Source organism: Nomascus leucogenys, chromosome 24 (assembly GCF_006542625.1).
Source record: "Nomascus leucogenys isolate Asia chromosome 24, Asia_NLE_v1, whole genome shotgun sequence".
NCBI lineage: Eukaryota > Metazoa > Chordata > Mammalia > Primates > Hylobatidae > Nomascus > Nomascus leucogenys.
This window is the reverse complement of record NC_044404.1, coordinates 3,374,664-3,391,937: the sequence shown is the minus strand read 5'-3', so window position 1 is coordinate 3,391,937 and position 17,274 is coordinate 3,374,664. Positions and strand designations below refer to the sequence as shown.

The following is a 17,274-nucleotide window of genomic DNA, read 5'->3' as shown; positions in this document are numbered from 1 at the left end:
GCAAAACGTGCCTTTGGTTAATTTTCCTTCTAATAGAAGTAATTTAGAGTCAAATGAAATACCATTGAAATTTTCCGTGAAAATAATCACCTTGCTATTTCACATGATTTTCCCAGGCTTTGTTGTATGACTTGGAAACCAGGCTTGTTATGAAGGAGGCAGAGTTGGGGTATGCAGCGAACAGGCGTTTCTCCCAAGTGCACGGGCACATTTTTTCAAACTGTGTTTTTTAATTGGCCTCTTCATGTATAAATGAACAGTGTAACAGACAAGCAGGGCACCTTAATCCCAACGCCACAGTCGGCCAGTTTACGGGTTCAGGCCTCCTTTATGATACATGCCACAAGCGCAATATCTTTGTATTAAAAGGATTTTTTTGCTGAAATGTGCCCGTTCGAGGTTTTGTTTGCATTTTATATACTGTGCCATTGTTCCCATACCTCCTGGCATCGTTAAAATTCAAAAGGGAGTATATTTTGCAAAGCAAATTGGATCGCATTCTAATGAAACATAGTTTCTCACCACCAAGGGACAGGCTGCAAGGACCCTCGAGACGATGTGGTTTTCTAGCAGCCTTTGGTCCTGGGGCCCTGCTGTAGCCCCAGGAAGCCGCAGTGCCATGCGGGGACCCACAAAAGCCCCTTGGGAGCCACCAGCCTGAGCCTCACCCTTCTCTCTGCAGGGACAGTGGCACAGCGACGTCTTCAGTGGACTGGGCAGCATGGCCCACTGCTCAGGGGTCACCTATTACGGGTTGTGGATCAATGGCCACCCAGCAGGTAGGTGTCCCTGCCTTCCTGTGGGCACTGTCAGGTCCACTGTGGGGTGTGTCCCTGGCCCCTGGGCAGTCATATGGGAAATACTGACCCAGAGCACACTGGGGAGAATGGGGGCAAAGTGGAATATAAAATCCCACCCCTTTTAAGGAAAAACATGTTCTAATCTGATGTCAGAAGTGTTCCTGCTGCAAGTGGGGCTTCCCGGCCTTGGGGCCTGAGTGTCTGGGGGTGGCCTCGTCAAGGCTGCGCTGTCCCCCAAGTGGCCTCTGTCCAATTTCCCTGAGCCCTCTGCACTGTGATGTGACCACAGGGTGGCCTCAGCTCACAGAAGGACCAGCCAGTTGGGCCTCCTCTGGTGGCTGCCTCCCCAAGCCACCTTCCCTCTCCCCATGGTGTTCCTGGTGGCCTCTGGGTGGCCTCTCGATAGATTCCAAGATGAGGGTGCCACCCCAGGGGTCAGTCTAGCCAGAGACACAATACTCATCCAAACCTTGGGGCCAAGTTCGTGATACAGGTGCAGGTGCCGCCAGCACCGACTCTGGCTCTGCACCGGGGCACCTGCAAGGTCTCAGCCCGGGCAGCCCCACACATACCTCCTCGGGTTGGAGGACCGAGACCTGTTATCTGGGAGAGGTCACGGGGTGACGGGTGACAGTAACTGCTGCCCTCAGCACAGACCTGCTGGCCCTGGGTTCCTCGTGGAGGCTGAGATCTTCGGGAAGGCAGGAGTGGCCAGGTGCCTGGGGAGCACTAAGAGGTGGGTCCCAGCACCCGCACGCACACAGTGCGCCCTGCAGGGGGTCCTGGGATGGAGGCCAAGCCTGGGTCCCAGCCCAGATGCTTCTCCCTCAGGTGGAGTCTCCCTGAGGGGCCCCTGGATCCTCAGCAGCGCCCTCCAGGAGTGTCTTGGTGATCTCACCTCAAGGGAAAGAATCCAGATCCCAGCCCCTCCTCCCAAAAAAGTCTCTTGGTCCTTGTTGAAATTCCTAGGTGGGAAAAACGGGGCAAGAGGTGCAGGACGCAGCCTGGCTTCACCTCGAGGAGGGTCTCCCTCCGAGCCAAGGTGGGCTCTGGCTTTGCCCCCAAAACACAGCAGGAGCTCCCACAGGGGCCAGCGCTTCAGGCCCTTCGCCAGCCCCACCATTGCCATGAAGTCAGGGCACCCGCCACCCTGTGCACCCGGCGTCGCCTGTGCTACCTTTTGAGGCAGCCTCAGATCCCAGGTGTTCTCCCAGCATCTGCTTTTAAAGTCCCTCCATTGTGCTTTGCTAGAGGCCAATCCATAGTGGAGAGTCAGGGATGGCAGGTGGGGGCAGGGTTGGTGGGCAGTGTGATGACACCGCCCACAGTGATGCCCCCAGGCCCCGGTGGAGCAGGGGCAGCCCTGGCTGCCAGGAGGCACTGGCCAGCCGGTGGACCCACCCTTGCCAGGTCTCGCCCTAGTCCCAGGTCCAGCACCTCAGGGTGCTGACTCAGACGCAGGGAACGCAGGGCCTGAATCCCAACCAGCGGGAAGACGTGTGGGAACATTCCACGGGCAGGAAAACCCAACAGCCCCACACCGCCCACTTGTGTCTCTTGCATGCTCCGTGGCCCCAGTGGTCCACTTGATTCGATTCCACAGTGCTCTGGGCCAGCAGAGCCGAGCCTCACAGTCTGAGTGCAGATGACTGCCCAGGTCGCTGCTCTGCAAGGTGGCTTGTGGAGGGTCGGCCCCCGCATGTGCTTGTGTTCCAGCTGCCACACTGGGCTCTGGTCGGTTCCTGGGGTGCCCACTGCTGACTCAGCCATGGGGTGTGTGGGGGACCGTGCCAGTCACCGCTAAAGCCACACTCTGTCCTCTCCCAGAACAAGCTACAAGGATCATGATCTTGGGTCCGGAGGTGATGGAAGTGGCCCAAGGATCTCCCTTCTCGGTGAACGTTCAGCTGCTGCAGGACCACGGGGAAATTGCCAAGAGTAAGCATCTCCAGGGGGAGATGACCTAACGTTTCCAAAAGAGAAACAGGCAGCAGGTTCTTAAGCAGTGAAGATGCGGACGAGATGTTGCATGTGGCTCCTGAGGCACAGCAGTGACTTCGTGCCCAGAGCCTGGCAGAGAGGTCGCAGGCGTGCCAGCTCCCCTGCCAGTCAGGGCATGTGTGCAAGCATGTGTGCACATATTGTGTGATGTGCGTGCCCGTGTATGTGTGTGCATACATGTGTATGCCTTGCACAGGTGTGCACAGGTCTGAATTTGTATACGTGTGGGGGGGGGCACGCGTGCACGTGTGTCAGTGCGTCCTTCCTTTTTAGGAGGAATAGTCTTCCGCTCCGGTGAGGGGCTGCTTTCTGCTTCCCCACTCATCCGCTGGTGGGCATTGCAGTTGTTTGCACCTTGGGCTGTTATGAATAGTGCTGCTGTGGACAGTTGTATACAAGTTTTTACGTGAATGTGTTTTCATTTCTCCTGGGTATGCACCAACGAGTGGAATTGCTGGATCACATGGTAGATTTAGGTTTGAACTTTTTTTTTTTTTTTGAGATGGAGTTTCACTCTTGCTGCCCAGGCTGGAGTGCAGTGGCGCGATGTCGGCTCTCCACAACCTCTGCCTCCCGCGTTCAAGCGATTCTGCCTCGGCCTCCTGAGTAGCTGGGATTACAGGCATGTGCCATCATGCCCCACTAATTTTGCATTTTGAGTAGAGATGGGGTTTCGCCATGTTGGTCAGGCTGGTCTCGAACTCCCAACCTCAGGTGATCAGCCCGCCTCAGCCTCCCAAAGTGCTGGGATTACAGGCGTGAGCCACCGCGCCTGGCCTGAACTTTTAAAGAAACTGCTAAACTGTTTTTCCAAAATGGCTGCAGCATTTTACAGTCCCGCCAGCAATGCATGAAGGTTCAGATTTCTCCGCGTCTTCCCAACGCTTGGAATTGTGTCTTTTTGCAATAGCTGCCCTGTGGGTGTGAAGTGATAGCTCCTCGTGATTTTGATTCACGTTTCTCTAACAAGTGATGATGGTGAGCGGCTCTCGCTGTGTTTATTGGCTTTTTGTTTATCTTCTTTGGAAAAATGTCTAGTCAAATATTGTACCCATTTTTTAAAAATTGGACTGTCAGTCAGGCACAGTGGCTCACACCTAAAATCCCAGCACTTCGGGAGGCTGAGGTGCGAGGATCACTAGAGCCCAGGAGATCTTTCTTTTTGTTGTTGTTGTTGTTGTTTTGAGAGAGTCTCGCTGTGTCACCCGGGCTGGAGTGCAGTGGCGCGATCTCGGCTCACTGCAAGCTCCGCCTCCCAGGTTCAAGTGATTCTTCTGCCTCAGCCTCCCGAGTAGCTGGGACTATAGGCGCCCACCACCACGCCCAGCTAATTTCTTGTATTTTTTTTTTTTTTAGTAGAGATGGGGTTTCACCATGTTGGCCAGGATGGTCTTGATCTCCTGACCTCATGATCTGCCCGCCTCGGCCTCCCAAAGTGCTGGGATTACAGGCATGAGCCACCGCGCCGGCCAAGTCCAGGAGATCAAGACCAGCCTGGGCAATATAGTGAGACCCCATCCCTAAAATAAAAACCAAAATTGTTTTTAATTAGCTGGTCATGGTAGTGCATGCATGTGGTCCCAGCTACTCAGAAGGCTGAAATTGGGAGAGTCCCTTGAGCCCAGCAGGTTGAGGCTACAGTGAGCCCCATGACTGCACCACTACACACTAGCCTGGGTGACAGAGGGAGACCCTGTCTCATAATAAATAAATAAATAGAAGAAGAAAAAAACTGAAAAAAAAAGCTGTCTTCTTATTTTTAGCTATAGAGTTCTTTACCTATTCTGGATATAAGCCTTTTATCAGATACATCTTTGCAAATGTTTTCTGTCCACCTATGGCTTATCTTTTCATTTGCTTAATACTATCTTTGGAACAGCAAAAGTTTTTCATTTTGGTGAAGTCCAATTTGTCAATTTTTTCTTTTATGGAACATAGTTTTGGTACTGTATTTAAGAATTCTTTGCCTAACCCAAGTTTCATAAAGATTTTCTCGTATCCCTCTAGAAGTCTTATAGTTCTAGCTCTTACATTTAGGCCTGTGATCCAGTATGAGTTATTTTTTATGGAAAAGATAAACTTCTAAATTCATCTTTTCTTCATGGGGATGTTCAATCATCCCAGCATCTTTTGTTGAGAACACTGTCCTTTCGCCGTTGAGTTGCCCTGGCACCTTGGTTGAAAATCAATAAGCCCTAAGAGTCAGGGTTTATGCCTGGACCCCCAGTCTGCTCCATTGATCTGTCTATCCTGATTTATCCTCAGTCTATGCCAGGACCACACTATCTGGATTCTTGTCGCTTTTAGCATGTTTTCCAATTGGAGAGTCCTCCAGTTTTGTTTTTCCTTTTCAAAATGATCTTGACTCTGCTAGGACCTTTACATTTCTGTATAAAATTTTAAGATCAGCTTGCCAACTTCTGCAACAACAACAAAAGAAGGCTGCGGGAATGTTGATGGAGGTGCGTTGAACCCCTCTGGAGAGAATGGCCAGATGAAATCTTACCAACCTTGAGGCCTCCAGCTCATGAACACAGAAGCATCTCTCCATTTAGGTAGAGTTCTTACTTTATCACCAGCGTCCTGTTCCTTTCAGCACACATCTTGCGCTTCTTTGTGAAAGCTATTAATACATAATAATGTTATTTATTAGATATTGAATTATAATTATTTTATTATTTCTAAATGCTGATAAATTTGTTTATTCTTTTTATGCCATCATGAGTAGAATTTTCTTAACTTCATTTCAGAGGTTGCTATAGACTACAATTGATTTTTACATATTGACCTCATTTCCTTTGACTTGCTTTACTCATTTATTAGTTCTACTAGTTTTTTGGAGGATTCCTTAAGATTTTCTCTATATACGATCATATTGTTTATAAATAAATACAATTTTACTTCTTCCTTTTCAGTCTGAACATGAAAAGCTGCAAGGTTTTTACATTACCTCCAGCAATGAAGAGGGTTCCAATGGCTTTACACCCTCCTCAGTACTTGCTATTGTCTGTCTTCTTTTTTTTTTTTTGAGACTGAGTTTTGCTTTGTCCTCCAGGCTAGAGTGCAGTGGCACAATCTTGGCTCACTGCAAGCTCCACCTCCTGGGTTCACACCATTCTCCTGCCTCAGCCTCCTGAGTAGCTGGGACTACAGGCGCCCACCACCACTCCCAGTAATTTTTTTGTATTTTTTTTTTTTTTTTTTTTTTTGAGACGGAGTCTCACTCTGTCGCCCAGGCTGGAGTGCAGTGGCGCAATCTCGGCTCACTGCAAGCTCCACCTCCCGGGTTCACGCCATTCTCCTGCCTTAGCCTCTCCGAGTAGCTGGGACTACAGGTGCCCGCCACCATGCCCAGCTAATTTTTTGTATTTTTTTTTTTTTTTTTTTTTAGGTAGAGATGGGCTTTCACCGTGGTCTCGATCTCCTGACCTCGTGATCCGCCCGCCTCGGCCTCCCAAAGTGCTGGGATTACAAGCGTGAGCCACCGCACCCGGCCTTTTTGTATTTTTTTAGTAAAGACGGGGTTTCACCCTGCTAGCCAGGATGATCTCAATCTCCTGACTTCTTGATCCACCGCCCTCAGCCTCCCCAAAGTGCTGGGATTACAGGCATCAGCCACCGCACCCGGCCTTTTTTTTTTTTGAGACTGGGTCTTGCTCTGTCGTCCAGGCTGGAGTGCAGTGGTGCAATCTCAGCTCACTGCAAGCTCCACCTCCCGGGCTCAAGCGATTCTCCTGCCTCAGCCTCCCAAGTAGCTGGGACTACAGGCACCCACCACCACGCCCAGCTAATTTTTGTATTTTTAGTAGAGACAGGGTTTCACCATGTTGGCCAGAATGGTCTCCATCTTCTGACCTCGTGATCCACCTGCCTCGGCCTCCCAAAGTTCTGGGATTACAAGCATGAGCCACCTTGCTGGCCTGTCTGTCTTTTGGATATAGCCATCTTTGTGGATGTGAAGTGGTGCCTTCTTGTGGTTTTGATTTACATTTCCCTAAAGGCTAATGATGTTGAGCATCTTTTTGTGTGCTATGGGCCATTTGTAGATCTTAGTTGGAGAAATGGAGATAAGAGGCAGAACTTGACTCCAGAAGTGAGGCTCAGACACAGGACCAAATTGAGGACTAGATAAAACAGGGCCAGGGCGGAAGCAGCCTTCCATAAGACACACCCACCAACGCATCATGCCAGTTTACCATCACCATGGCAACACCTGGGAGTTACCGCCCCTTTCCATGGCAATGGCCTGATGACCCAAAAGTTACTGCCGCTTCCCTAGAAATGTCCACATAAACCACCCCTTGATCTGCACACAGTTAAAAGTGAGTATAAACATGACTGCAACACTGCCCTGAGCCGCTGCTTTCTGCCTGTGGGGCAGCCCCACTCTGCAGGTGCTGTAGCCCTGCCGCTTCCATACCTCCCACTCACCCTCGAATCCTTCCCTGGCCAAAGCCAAGAACCCTCACAGGCTAAGCCCTGCTGTGGAGCTCGCCTGCTCTGCACCAAAATGTCTTAAGAGTTCTTCACATATTCTAGACACAAGCCCCTTATCAGATATCTAATTTGCAAATACATTTTTCCATTTTGTGGGCAGTCTGACAGTTTCTTGATGGTGTCCTTTAAAACACAAAAGTTTTAAGTTTCGATGAAGCCCAATTTCTCTATTTTTCCTTTTGTTGCTTTTGATGTCATATCTACGAAGACTTTGCTTAGTCTGGAGTCATGGAGACTTACGCCTATGTTTTCTTTGAAGGATTTTATATTTTTAGGCCAGGCACGATGGCTCACACCTGTAATCCCAGCACTTTGGGAGGCCAAGACAGGCGGATCACCTGAGGTCAGGAGTTCAAGACCAGCCTGGCCAACGTGGCAAAACCCTGTCACTACTAAAAAATACAAAAACTAGCTGGGCATAGTGGCGGGTGCCTGTAGTCCCAGCTACTTGAGAGGCTAAGGCAGGGAGAAATGCTTGAACCCAGGAGGCAGAGGTTGCAGTGAGCTGAGATCACACCACTGCACCCCAGAGCAAGACTCCATCTCAAAAAAAAATTATATATTTTTAGCTCTTACGTTCAGGACTGTGAACCATTCGGTGTTAATCTTTTTGTTTGCTGTAAGGAAGGGGTCCTACTGCTATATATTCTTTTGAATGTGGATATCTATTTGTCCTAAAATCATTTGTTAAAAAGAGTATTCTTTCCCCAATTATCTTTTTGTTTGTTTTTGTTTTTTTTTTATAGAGACAGAATCTCACTATGTTGCCCAGGCTGGTCTCAAACTCCCAGGCTGAAGCGATCCTCCCACCTCAGCCTCCCAAAATACTGGGATCACAGGCATAAGCCACCAAGCCTGGCCTTTTTTCTTTCTTTTTTTTTTTTAATAGAGCAATGAATTATCTTGTCCTTCAGTTTGCTAAAGTTTTGTTGGGAATTTCTGCATCCCTGTTCGTAAAGGATATTGGCATGAAATTTTCTTTTCTTGTAATGTCTTTGTCTAGTTTTGCTATCAAGGTAATGCTGTCCTCATAGGGTGAGTGAATTGGGAAAAATTCTCTCTTCAATTTTCGGGAAGAGTTTGTGTGCACTTGAAAAGAATGTGAATTTTGTTGTGTACGATATTTTATAAATCAGGTCAATTTTGTTGATATTATTGTTTAAGTATACTATAACCTTACTGATTTTCTGTCTGCCTGTTTTATCAGTTATTGAGAGTAGCATATTGAAATATCTGACTACGATAGATTTGCCTTGCTGGGTGCAGTGCCTTATACCTGTCATCCCAGCATTTTGAGAGGCTGAGGTGAGCAGATCACTTGAAGTCAGGAGTTTGAGACCAGCCTGGCCAACACGGTGAAGCCCCATCTCTACTAAAATCTCTACTAAAAATACAAAAAGTAGCCAGGCATGGTGGTTCACACCTGTAATCCCAGCTACTTGGGAGGCTGAGGCAGGAGAATTGCTTGAACCTGGGAGGCGGAGGTTGCAGTGAGCTGAGATCGCACCACTGTATTACAGCCTGGGTGACAGAGCAAGACCCTGTCTCAAAACAAGCAAACAAACAAAAGATTTGCCTATTTCTGCCTTTATTTCTATCAATTTTTGGTTCATGTATTTTGGGGCTCTGTTATTGGGGGCATACACATTTAGGATTTTTATGTAGTTCAATCAATTGATCCCTTATCACTGTGAAATTACTTTCTTTATCCCTAGTAACTGTCTTTACTCTTACATCTCCTTTCTGTGATATTAATATGGTCACTTTTTATTTCTTTTGACTGGCATTAGCATGGTGTAGCTCTATCCATCCTTTTATTTTTAACCTGCTTATGTTTTTAAAGTGTACTTTTTGTAGGCAGCATACAGGCGTCTTGCTTTTTTATCCGATCTAACAATCTCTGCCTTTTTTTTTTTTTTTTTTTTTTGAGACAGAGTCTTGCTCTGTCACCCAGGCTGGAGTGCAGTGGCATGATCTCGGCTCACTGCAAGCTCCGCCTCCCAGGTTCACGCCATTCTCCTGCCCAGCCTCCCGAGTAGCTGGGACTACAGGCGCCCGCCACCACGCCCGGCTAATTTTTCGTATTTTTAGTAGAGACGGGGTTTCACCGTGTTAGCCAGGATGGTCTCGACCTCCTGACCTTGTGACCCACCCACCTCAGCCTCCCAAAGTGCTGGGATTACAGGTGTGAGCCACTGCACCCGGCCCAATCTCTGCCTGTTAACTGAACTGTTTATACCATTCACATTTAATATGGTTATTGACACAGTAGGATTAAATTTACCATTTTACTATTTTTTAATTTGCCTCAGCTGTTTGTTTCCCCTCTGTATCTATTTTTATCTTTTTTGAATTGAGCATTTTTTATGATTCCATTTCATCATCTCTGATTATATATATATATATATATATATATATATATTTTTTTTTTTTTTTTTTTTTCTAACTGATTTTTTTTTTCCAGACATGGTCTCACTCTGTCACCCAGGCTGAAGTACAGTGGTGAAATCATAGCTCACTGCAGCCTTGACCTCCTGGGCTCAAGTAATCCTCCTGCCTCAGCCTCCTGAGTAGCTGGGACTGCAGGTGCATACCACCATGCTGGGTAATTAAAAAATTTTTTTTTTCTTTTAGAGATGAGGTCTCACTCTGTTGCCCAGGCTGCTCTTAAACTCCTGGTCTCAAGCAATCCGCCCACCTGGGCCTCCCAAAGTGCTGGGATTACAGGTGTGAGCCACCACGCCTGGCCCTCTGTTAACGTATTAATTATAACTCTTTGTTTTGCTATTTGAGGGATTACTTTAGGGTTTTACAACTCATTAAGTAAAAGGGGATCATCATAAATGTATTGGAGGAGGAAGGGTTGGTCTTGCTGTGTCAGGGGTAGCAGAGGTACATCTTGACTTACCACAATTTCTTTCTTTCTTTTTTTTATTTTATTCTTTACTCCTGGCAAGCTGTGACACAGTTATTTTGAAGAGATGTAATATACTACTTCACGTGTAAGAACTGTACAATTGTATACCTTTTTTGCCAGTCCCAATTTTTATGCAGTTGTTTTCATATGTTTTATGTTCATCTATATAATAAAATTAATAATACATTGTTATTTTTATTTAAATGACCACTTAGGTTTTAATGTGTACTTAATAAACAGTAAGCAGTCTCTTCTGTTGACCCACATTGCTGTGGCTTCTGGTTCTTCTCGCTCCTTCCTGTGGGTCCATATTGCCATCTGCTCTGATTTTCCTCTGCCTGAAGGACTTAATCTTTAACATTTCTTGTAGTACAGGTTTGCTAGTGATGAATTCTTTCCACTTTTGTATGTCTGGAAACATCTTGATTTTAGGTTTTTGTTTTTTTTTTGAGATGGAGTTCTGCTCTGTCACCCAGGCTGGAGTGCAATGGCATGATCTTGGCTCACTGCAACCTCTGCCTCCCAGGTTCAGGCAATTCTCCTGTCTCAGCCTCCCGAGTAGCTGGGATTACAAGCGCCTGCCACCACGCCCAGCTAATTTTTTCTGTATTTTTAGTAGAGACAGGGTTTCACCATGTAGGCCAGGTTGGTCTCAAACTCCTGACCTCAGGTGTTTTCATTAAATTTGGAAAATTTTCAACCATTATTTCTTCCAGTAATTTTTCTGGCACAGCCTCTCCCATGTGTTACCAATGATTGGGCTACTTGAGGTTGTCCCACTGTTCACTAGTTCCCTGCCTTTCTTCCTTCTGTTTTTTTCTTTTTAACTCTTTTTTTCCCTCGATGGTTCACTTGGGATGGCTTCTATAGCTGTACAGTTGACCCTTGAACAAAAACAGGTTTGAACTGCAGGATCCACTCATACACAGGTTTTCCGCTGCCTCGGCCACCCCAAAAACAGCAAGACCAACCCCTCTTCTTCCTCCTCCTCCTCAGTCTATTCAATGTGAAGACAACAAGGATGATCTTTATGATAATCCACTTCCACTTAATGAATAGTAAATATGTTTTTTGTTTTTTGTTTTGAGATGTCTCGCTCTGTCACCCAGGCTGGAGTGCAGTGGCATGATCAGGGCTCATTGCAACCTCCACCTCCTGGATTCAAGTGATTCTTCTGCCTCAGGCTTCTGAGTAGCTGGGACTACAGGCGCACACCACCACGCCCAGCTGATATTTGTATTTTTAGTAGAGACGGGGTTTCACCATATTGGCCAGGCCGGTCTCAAACTCCTGACCTCGTGATCCGCCTGCCTCAGCCTCCCAAGTTGCTGGGATTACAGGTGTGAGCCACTGCGCCCAGATTTGTTTTCTTTTACTATGATTTTCTTAATAACATTTTCTTTCTTCTAGCTTACTTTATTATAAGAATACAGTATTTAATAGATATAACATACAAAATATGTGTTAATCAACAGTTTCTGTTATCAGTAAGGCTTCTGGTCAACAGTATGCTATTAGAGTAAAGTTGTGGGGGAGTCAGAATTGACATGTGGATTTTCAGCCGCATGGAGGGTCAGCGGCCCTCATCCCCATGTTGGCCAAGGGTCAACTGCATTTCCAGGTTCATAAATCTTCTGCAATGTTTAACCTGTCATGAATCACATCCAGCATATTTTTTATCTCATACATTATAGTTTTCATCTCCAGAAGTTTGACTTCATTCTTTTTTCTTATTATTTATTTGTTTTTTGAGACAGAGTCTCACTCTGTCTCCTAGGCTGGAGTGCAGTGGTACAATCTCGGCTCACTGCAACTGCCACCTCCCAGGTTCAAATGACTCTTCTGCCTCAGCCTCCCAAGTAGCTGGGATGACAGACACGTGCCACCACACCCAGACAATTTTTTGTATTTTTAGTAGAGATGGGATTTTGACATGTTGGCCAGGCTGGTCTCAAACTCCTGACCTCAGGTGATCTGCCCGCCTCGGCCTCCCAAAGTGCTGGGATTACGGGTGTGAGCCACTGCGCCCGGCTCTTTGTTCTTGTTTATGTCTTCTGTGTCTCTATTTAACTTTGGAACGTGGAATACAGTTATGATCACCATGCTTGAATGTCCTCTACTGCTGATTCTAACATCCGTGTCAGTTTTGGACCGGTTTCAGTAGATGGATTTTTCTCCTTGTTATGGACCATACTTTCCTGCATTCTTTGCATGCCTCATAATCTTTGATTGGATGCCAGACATTGTAAATTTTACCTTGTTGGGTGTTGGATATTTTTGTATTCCTATAAATATTCTTGAGCTTTGTTCTGGGGCACAGTTCAGTGACTTGGAGACAGTTTAATCCTCTTGGGTCTTGCTTTTATGATTTGTTAGACGGGTCTGCTGGAGACCTGTCTGCCTCACACCAGTGGTTCCCCATGACTGTAGCAAGACCCTTCTGAAAGCTTGCCCCTGCTTCCTGTGACTTCTGAGTTTTTCCAGCCTGGCTGATGAGAACAGGCACCATGCCCAGTCCTGTGTGAGGCCCAGGTCCTGGTCCCTCTTAATGCTTCAGATGGTTCTTCCCCAGCCTTGTGGAGTTTTGTCCCGAGTGTGCTGAATGGTGCTCTGTTGAATACTCCAGGGCCTCCTGTGGGCTGCAGGGTCTTCCCTCTACTCAGGATCCTCTCTCTCCTCTTCACTGCTCTGCCCTTTGAATTTTAAAACTCTGACTGTGTGCCTTGTTCCCCAGATTCTCTGCTCATTTTCCTCAACTGAGGGGGTTTGTTGGGCTCTGCCTCAGTTTCCCCTCTCTGCAGCTCATCCTGCACGTTCTCTTAAGGCAGTGGCCAGGGCAATTATAGAGTCCACACCGTTTGTTTCCTTCTTTCAAGGATCTGTCCTGAGTTGCCTGGTGTCCGGGATCCTGATGATCAATTTCATTGCACTTTGTCGGCTTTCTTGGTTGTTGGAACGAGGGGTGTCAATCGATCCCAGTTACTCTATCCCCATACAGATGTCCAGCAGGCTACGGTAGTGTTTTTACATTTGACATCTTTGCTTTCCCAGTCGTGTCTCCTTTGCCAGATCTTAGTAAGATGAGAGGCTGGGTTCCTGTTGACCCCTTCTTCTCCGTGAGACCTTGACCTCAGAGTCCACATGACCAGGCCCTGGACCTGTGCCTAGTGCCAGGGGTACAGGGCGTGATACATCATCCATGATGATCAGGGGCAGCCCCAGGCTCTGAGGCGACCCCTCCACGGCCACCCCAAGTGGGAGCCTGCCTGGGCCCTGCTTTGTCCGAATGGCCCATGTTCGCTGAAGTCCAGTCACTTCCCACTTGGGAGCCCGTCCCAAAGCTCGGCATCCACTCTGGGGCACCGTACTGGTCTCCTTCCTCTTCTTCTTTTGTTTCCTTTTTTTTTTTTTTTTTTTTTTTTGAGACAGAGTCTCTCTCTGTCGCCTTGGCTGGAGTGCAGTGGCATGATCCCGGCTCACTGCAGCCTCCGCCTCCTGGGTTCAAGCGACTCTCCTGCCTCAACCTCCCAAGGAGCTGGGATGATTACAGGTGCCTGTCACCACATTTGACTACTTTTTGTATTTTTAGTAGAGACAGGTTTCACCATGTTGGCCAGGCTGGTCTCAAACTCCTGACCTCAGGAGATCCACCCGCCTCGGCCTCCCAAAGTGCTGGGATTACAGGCGTGAGCCACCACATCTGGCCTCCTTCCTCTTCCTCTTTGCTCCTCTTGGCACAGCCATCTTGCCTCCACCCACGGTGCCCAAGCCACTCCTCCCTGCTATCCAGCACTCCCACGTGGGGTCTTCTGGGTGTGGCTGAACACCCAGCTCTGCCACCTCCACCTGCCCAGCAGAGCCCAGAGCATCTGCACTCAGCAACTCAGAGGGACAGTGGTGTCCACTCCTTGGGCACAGTCCTGTGGGGGCCACCTGCAGCCTGAGGTTCCCAGGAGCAGTGGGGTGCAGGATGGAGCAGCTGGCTCAGCAGACACTTGGTGGGCACCAGCTGCGTGCCAGGCCGTGTGCTGGATACCTTGGTGGAGGGGGAGCCCATCCCCCTGGGTCAAGGTGGGAGATGGGCGTGGAAGGCCTGCTATCCGCCAGGGTGATGAGGACCACCATGGAGGCCCCAGGAGCTTGTGAGTGCCAGTGCCACCCCACGCCCCTGACCAGCCCAGGGCCTGGGTGTGCCTGAGGTGAACCCCTGAGGCTGGTCGGCAAGGAGATGCCTTCCCATAGCGTGCCAGCCCCAGGCTAGGGCAGGGGTGGAGCCAGGGGTCCCCGAGGCCTAGAGCTGGAGATTCAGGATCCAGGACCTGAGGCGAGGGGTACAGGGGTACAGGGGTATTGGGGTGAGTGTGGCCAGCACCAGAGATCCCAGGGCTGGGAAACTTCTGCAGGGCATGGGAGAGGAGCAGAGAGGCCACGGAGGGCAAGCCGGGGTCCTCAGCCCGCCAGGGTCACAGCCACCAGCAAATGTGGCCCCACTGAGTGATAAACACAGCGTCCCAGAAGCCTGCCCCGGGCCCCTGCCCGCAGGCAGAGTCTTGGTGAGCCCTGTGCCCGCGCACCCCGCTCCTGGGTGCCTGTGAGTGTTCACTGCCTGCTCCTCTCTCCTGGAAGGCGAGAATGGCCGGGTCCTGCAGATCTCAGCGGGCGTCAGATACGTGCAGCTGTCAGTCTACTCTGAGGTCAGCTTTTTCAAAGTGGACAGAGACAACCAAGAGACACTCATCCAGACCCCATTGTGAGTACGTGTGACACCAATGAGTGAGTTTTGAGTTTGTTTTGAGTTCATTTAGGTCACATTAATTCCTTGTCCTTTTTTCCCTGGAGACCTGAGCTAAGTCCTGGTTATGACAAATGAAATATTCGATGTCTGTTCTAAGGAAACAGCTCCCTTGAATTTCAGTACCTGACCCTCTGCTGTGGCCCCTCCTGCCGTCTGAGACCGCGAGCCCCTGGTCAGAGCCCCCAGTCTCCCCCAGTGCTCGGCCCCCAAGCCTCTGGGCCTGGGTCCATGTCTGGAGTGGAGACATCAGGACTCCGGCCCTCGGGTGCTCCTGGGAAGAGGGTCGGCTGCAGAGATGCTCAGGCCTCTCTTGGTGCAGCCAGGAGGGGAATGGCTCTTACCAGCCAGGCCTAGTTGGGCGCCACTCCCCACGCACACATCACCAGGTCTCCCAGGAACACGCTGGACCAGGCCAGTGTGTGCACAAACCCACACGCAAACAGAGGCCTGAGCTGCAGGACTCCAGGAAGAGGCCTCACTCTAAGCCCCGCAACATGAAAATCCATGCATTTTACCATTCACAGTCAGAACTTAGCAGTGCCCCAGGCAACCAGACCTGAGTGTGATGCCGCAGCCCTCACACTCCCTTTTCCCACCAGCCCTTCTCCTGAGTTAAGGACAGTCTGACATTTGGGGTAAAGTTGGACCCACTGTGAAGTCAGAACGCACCCGAGAGGTGATGCTGCTGGAGTTGTCATAAATGATAATGGGGGCGGCAGGCAGCTCTTCCTCAAGCCAAGACTTGCTGTCTTCTCCCTGGCGAGGCCCTTTTTCTCTCCGGGCCTCCATTGGCCCTATCCCAGCAGGAGACCTCCCAGAGAGGCTGAGGAGCGCTCCCTGGACTCCATGTGGGCAAGTCCCAGGATCCAGGGTGTGGGCCACGCTGTCTGCCTGCACCCTACCTTGGTGTGGAGTGAGCAGAGCCAAGCTGTCCCCATTCCTTTGCAGTGGGTTCGAATGCATCCCTTATCCTGTGTCCAGCCCCGCAACTGGGGTGCCAGGGCCCAGAGCTGCCAAGGGAGGTGCAGAAGCCGACATGCCCCTGCCCAGGGGAGACCTGGAGCTGCATTTGGGTGCCCTCCGTGGCCAGGAGGACACCCCTGGTGGCCTGCTTGGTAAGTGGAGCTCACAAACCAGTTGGGGGTGGGTGGGCACAGGCCCGGCAGTCAAGGGGGCGTGGGGTCATGGGGACCCAGAACCAGGCCAGAGCGGGAGCAAGCCACACCTAGGGTCAGTCATCACGCGTGGGTGAAAGGAAGCAGGGCCGGGCGGCCCACATCCCCAGACAAGCAGTCCCACGTGGCTGCGGAGGCTCACGCCAATTGTTCGTCTGCCCTGAGCCCGGCAGGGGCTGCAGCCTTGTGGGGTCCTCAGGGCAGAGTTTCTGGGTCTACTTGGCTGAGGGCAGCAGACTCACCCAGGCCTCGAGGCCAGTGGTCAGCCTGGACACGGCCCCAGCCTCTCCTGCCGCCCGGGAGCCCCCACAGCGGCCGCCGGCCATGGCTCTGGGGGCCGCGGCGCCGACTGCTCTCTCAAGGGCAGGGTTTCCCACTGTTCCGCTTCTGCACAGGTTGCCTCATGTTTCTTCATGGAGATGAGGCCCAGGTGCTCTGGCAGAACCCCCCAGCCGCCAGCTCTGCCCCGCAAGGCTGGGGCCAGTGAGAACTGCACTTCCATAGAATGTGCGGCCTAGACTTCACAGGGATCATTCCAGAGTTATGGAGTTGAAACAAAGCTTAATCCCTCCGGTGCGGCGAGCAGTGCACATCAAACCCTCCCATGCAACGCAGTGTGCGTGTCAAACCCTCCTGTGCAGCGAGCAGTGCGCGTCAAACCCTCCCGTGCAGTGAGCAGTGTGCGTGTCAAACCCTCCTGTGCAGCGTGGTGTGTGCGTCAAACCGTCCCGTGCAGCGAGCGGTATGCGATTCAAACCCTCCCATGCAGCACACTGTGTGTCTCAGTGCCGGAGTGAGGGAACAACAGTCTTGACGGCGTTGGGAGGCCCTGGGGTGCTGCCGGCCACTGGGTCCTTCTTGCCACAGCCCTGCACCCCAAGGCTCAGTCAACGGGGGTCGGGCGTGGGGGTCCCCACTGGACAAATGCCTGGCACTTTGAGTCTGAGGGCCTTTGAAGAGGGCCTAGCTGACAGCTGAGGTTCCCGGCCCCCAAAGCTGGGATCTGAGCCTGAGGTGCTGCTTGGGAAGGACACAGGCCGCAGGTTCCCGGGTCGAGGAGCACAGGGCAGATCTGAGAGGCTGTGGTGA

At 50.2% G+C, this 17,274-nt stretch overlaps 1 protein-coding gene across 6 annotated transcripts in view; it reads left to right on the top strand.

Moving 5' to 3' along the window:
• MORN1 (MORN repeat containing 1) overlaps nucleotides 1-17,274 on the top strand; it is a 71,859-nt gene that overhangs the window by 16,610 nt on the left and 37,975 nt on the right. For 4 of the 6 annotated variants that reach the window (XM_030805376.1, XM_030805371.1, XM_030805374.1 and 1 more), the window contains 4 exons: nucleotides 683-779; nucleotides 2,628-2,738; nucleotides 14,842-14,965; nucleotides 15,959-16,125. In XM_030805376.1, coding sequence (XP_030661236.1) covers nucleotides 683-779; nucleotides 2,628-2,738; nucleotides 14,842-14,965; nucleotides 15,959-16,125 — 499 coding nt within the window. The remainder of the gene's footprint in view (nucleotides 1-682; nucleotides 780-2,627; nucleotides 2,739-14,841; nucleotides 14,966-15,958; nucleotides 16,126-17,274) is intronic. The other 2 variants (XM_030805375.1, XM_030805373.1) reach the window with 1 other exon arrangement.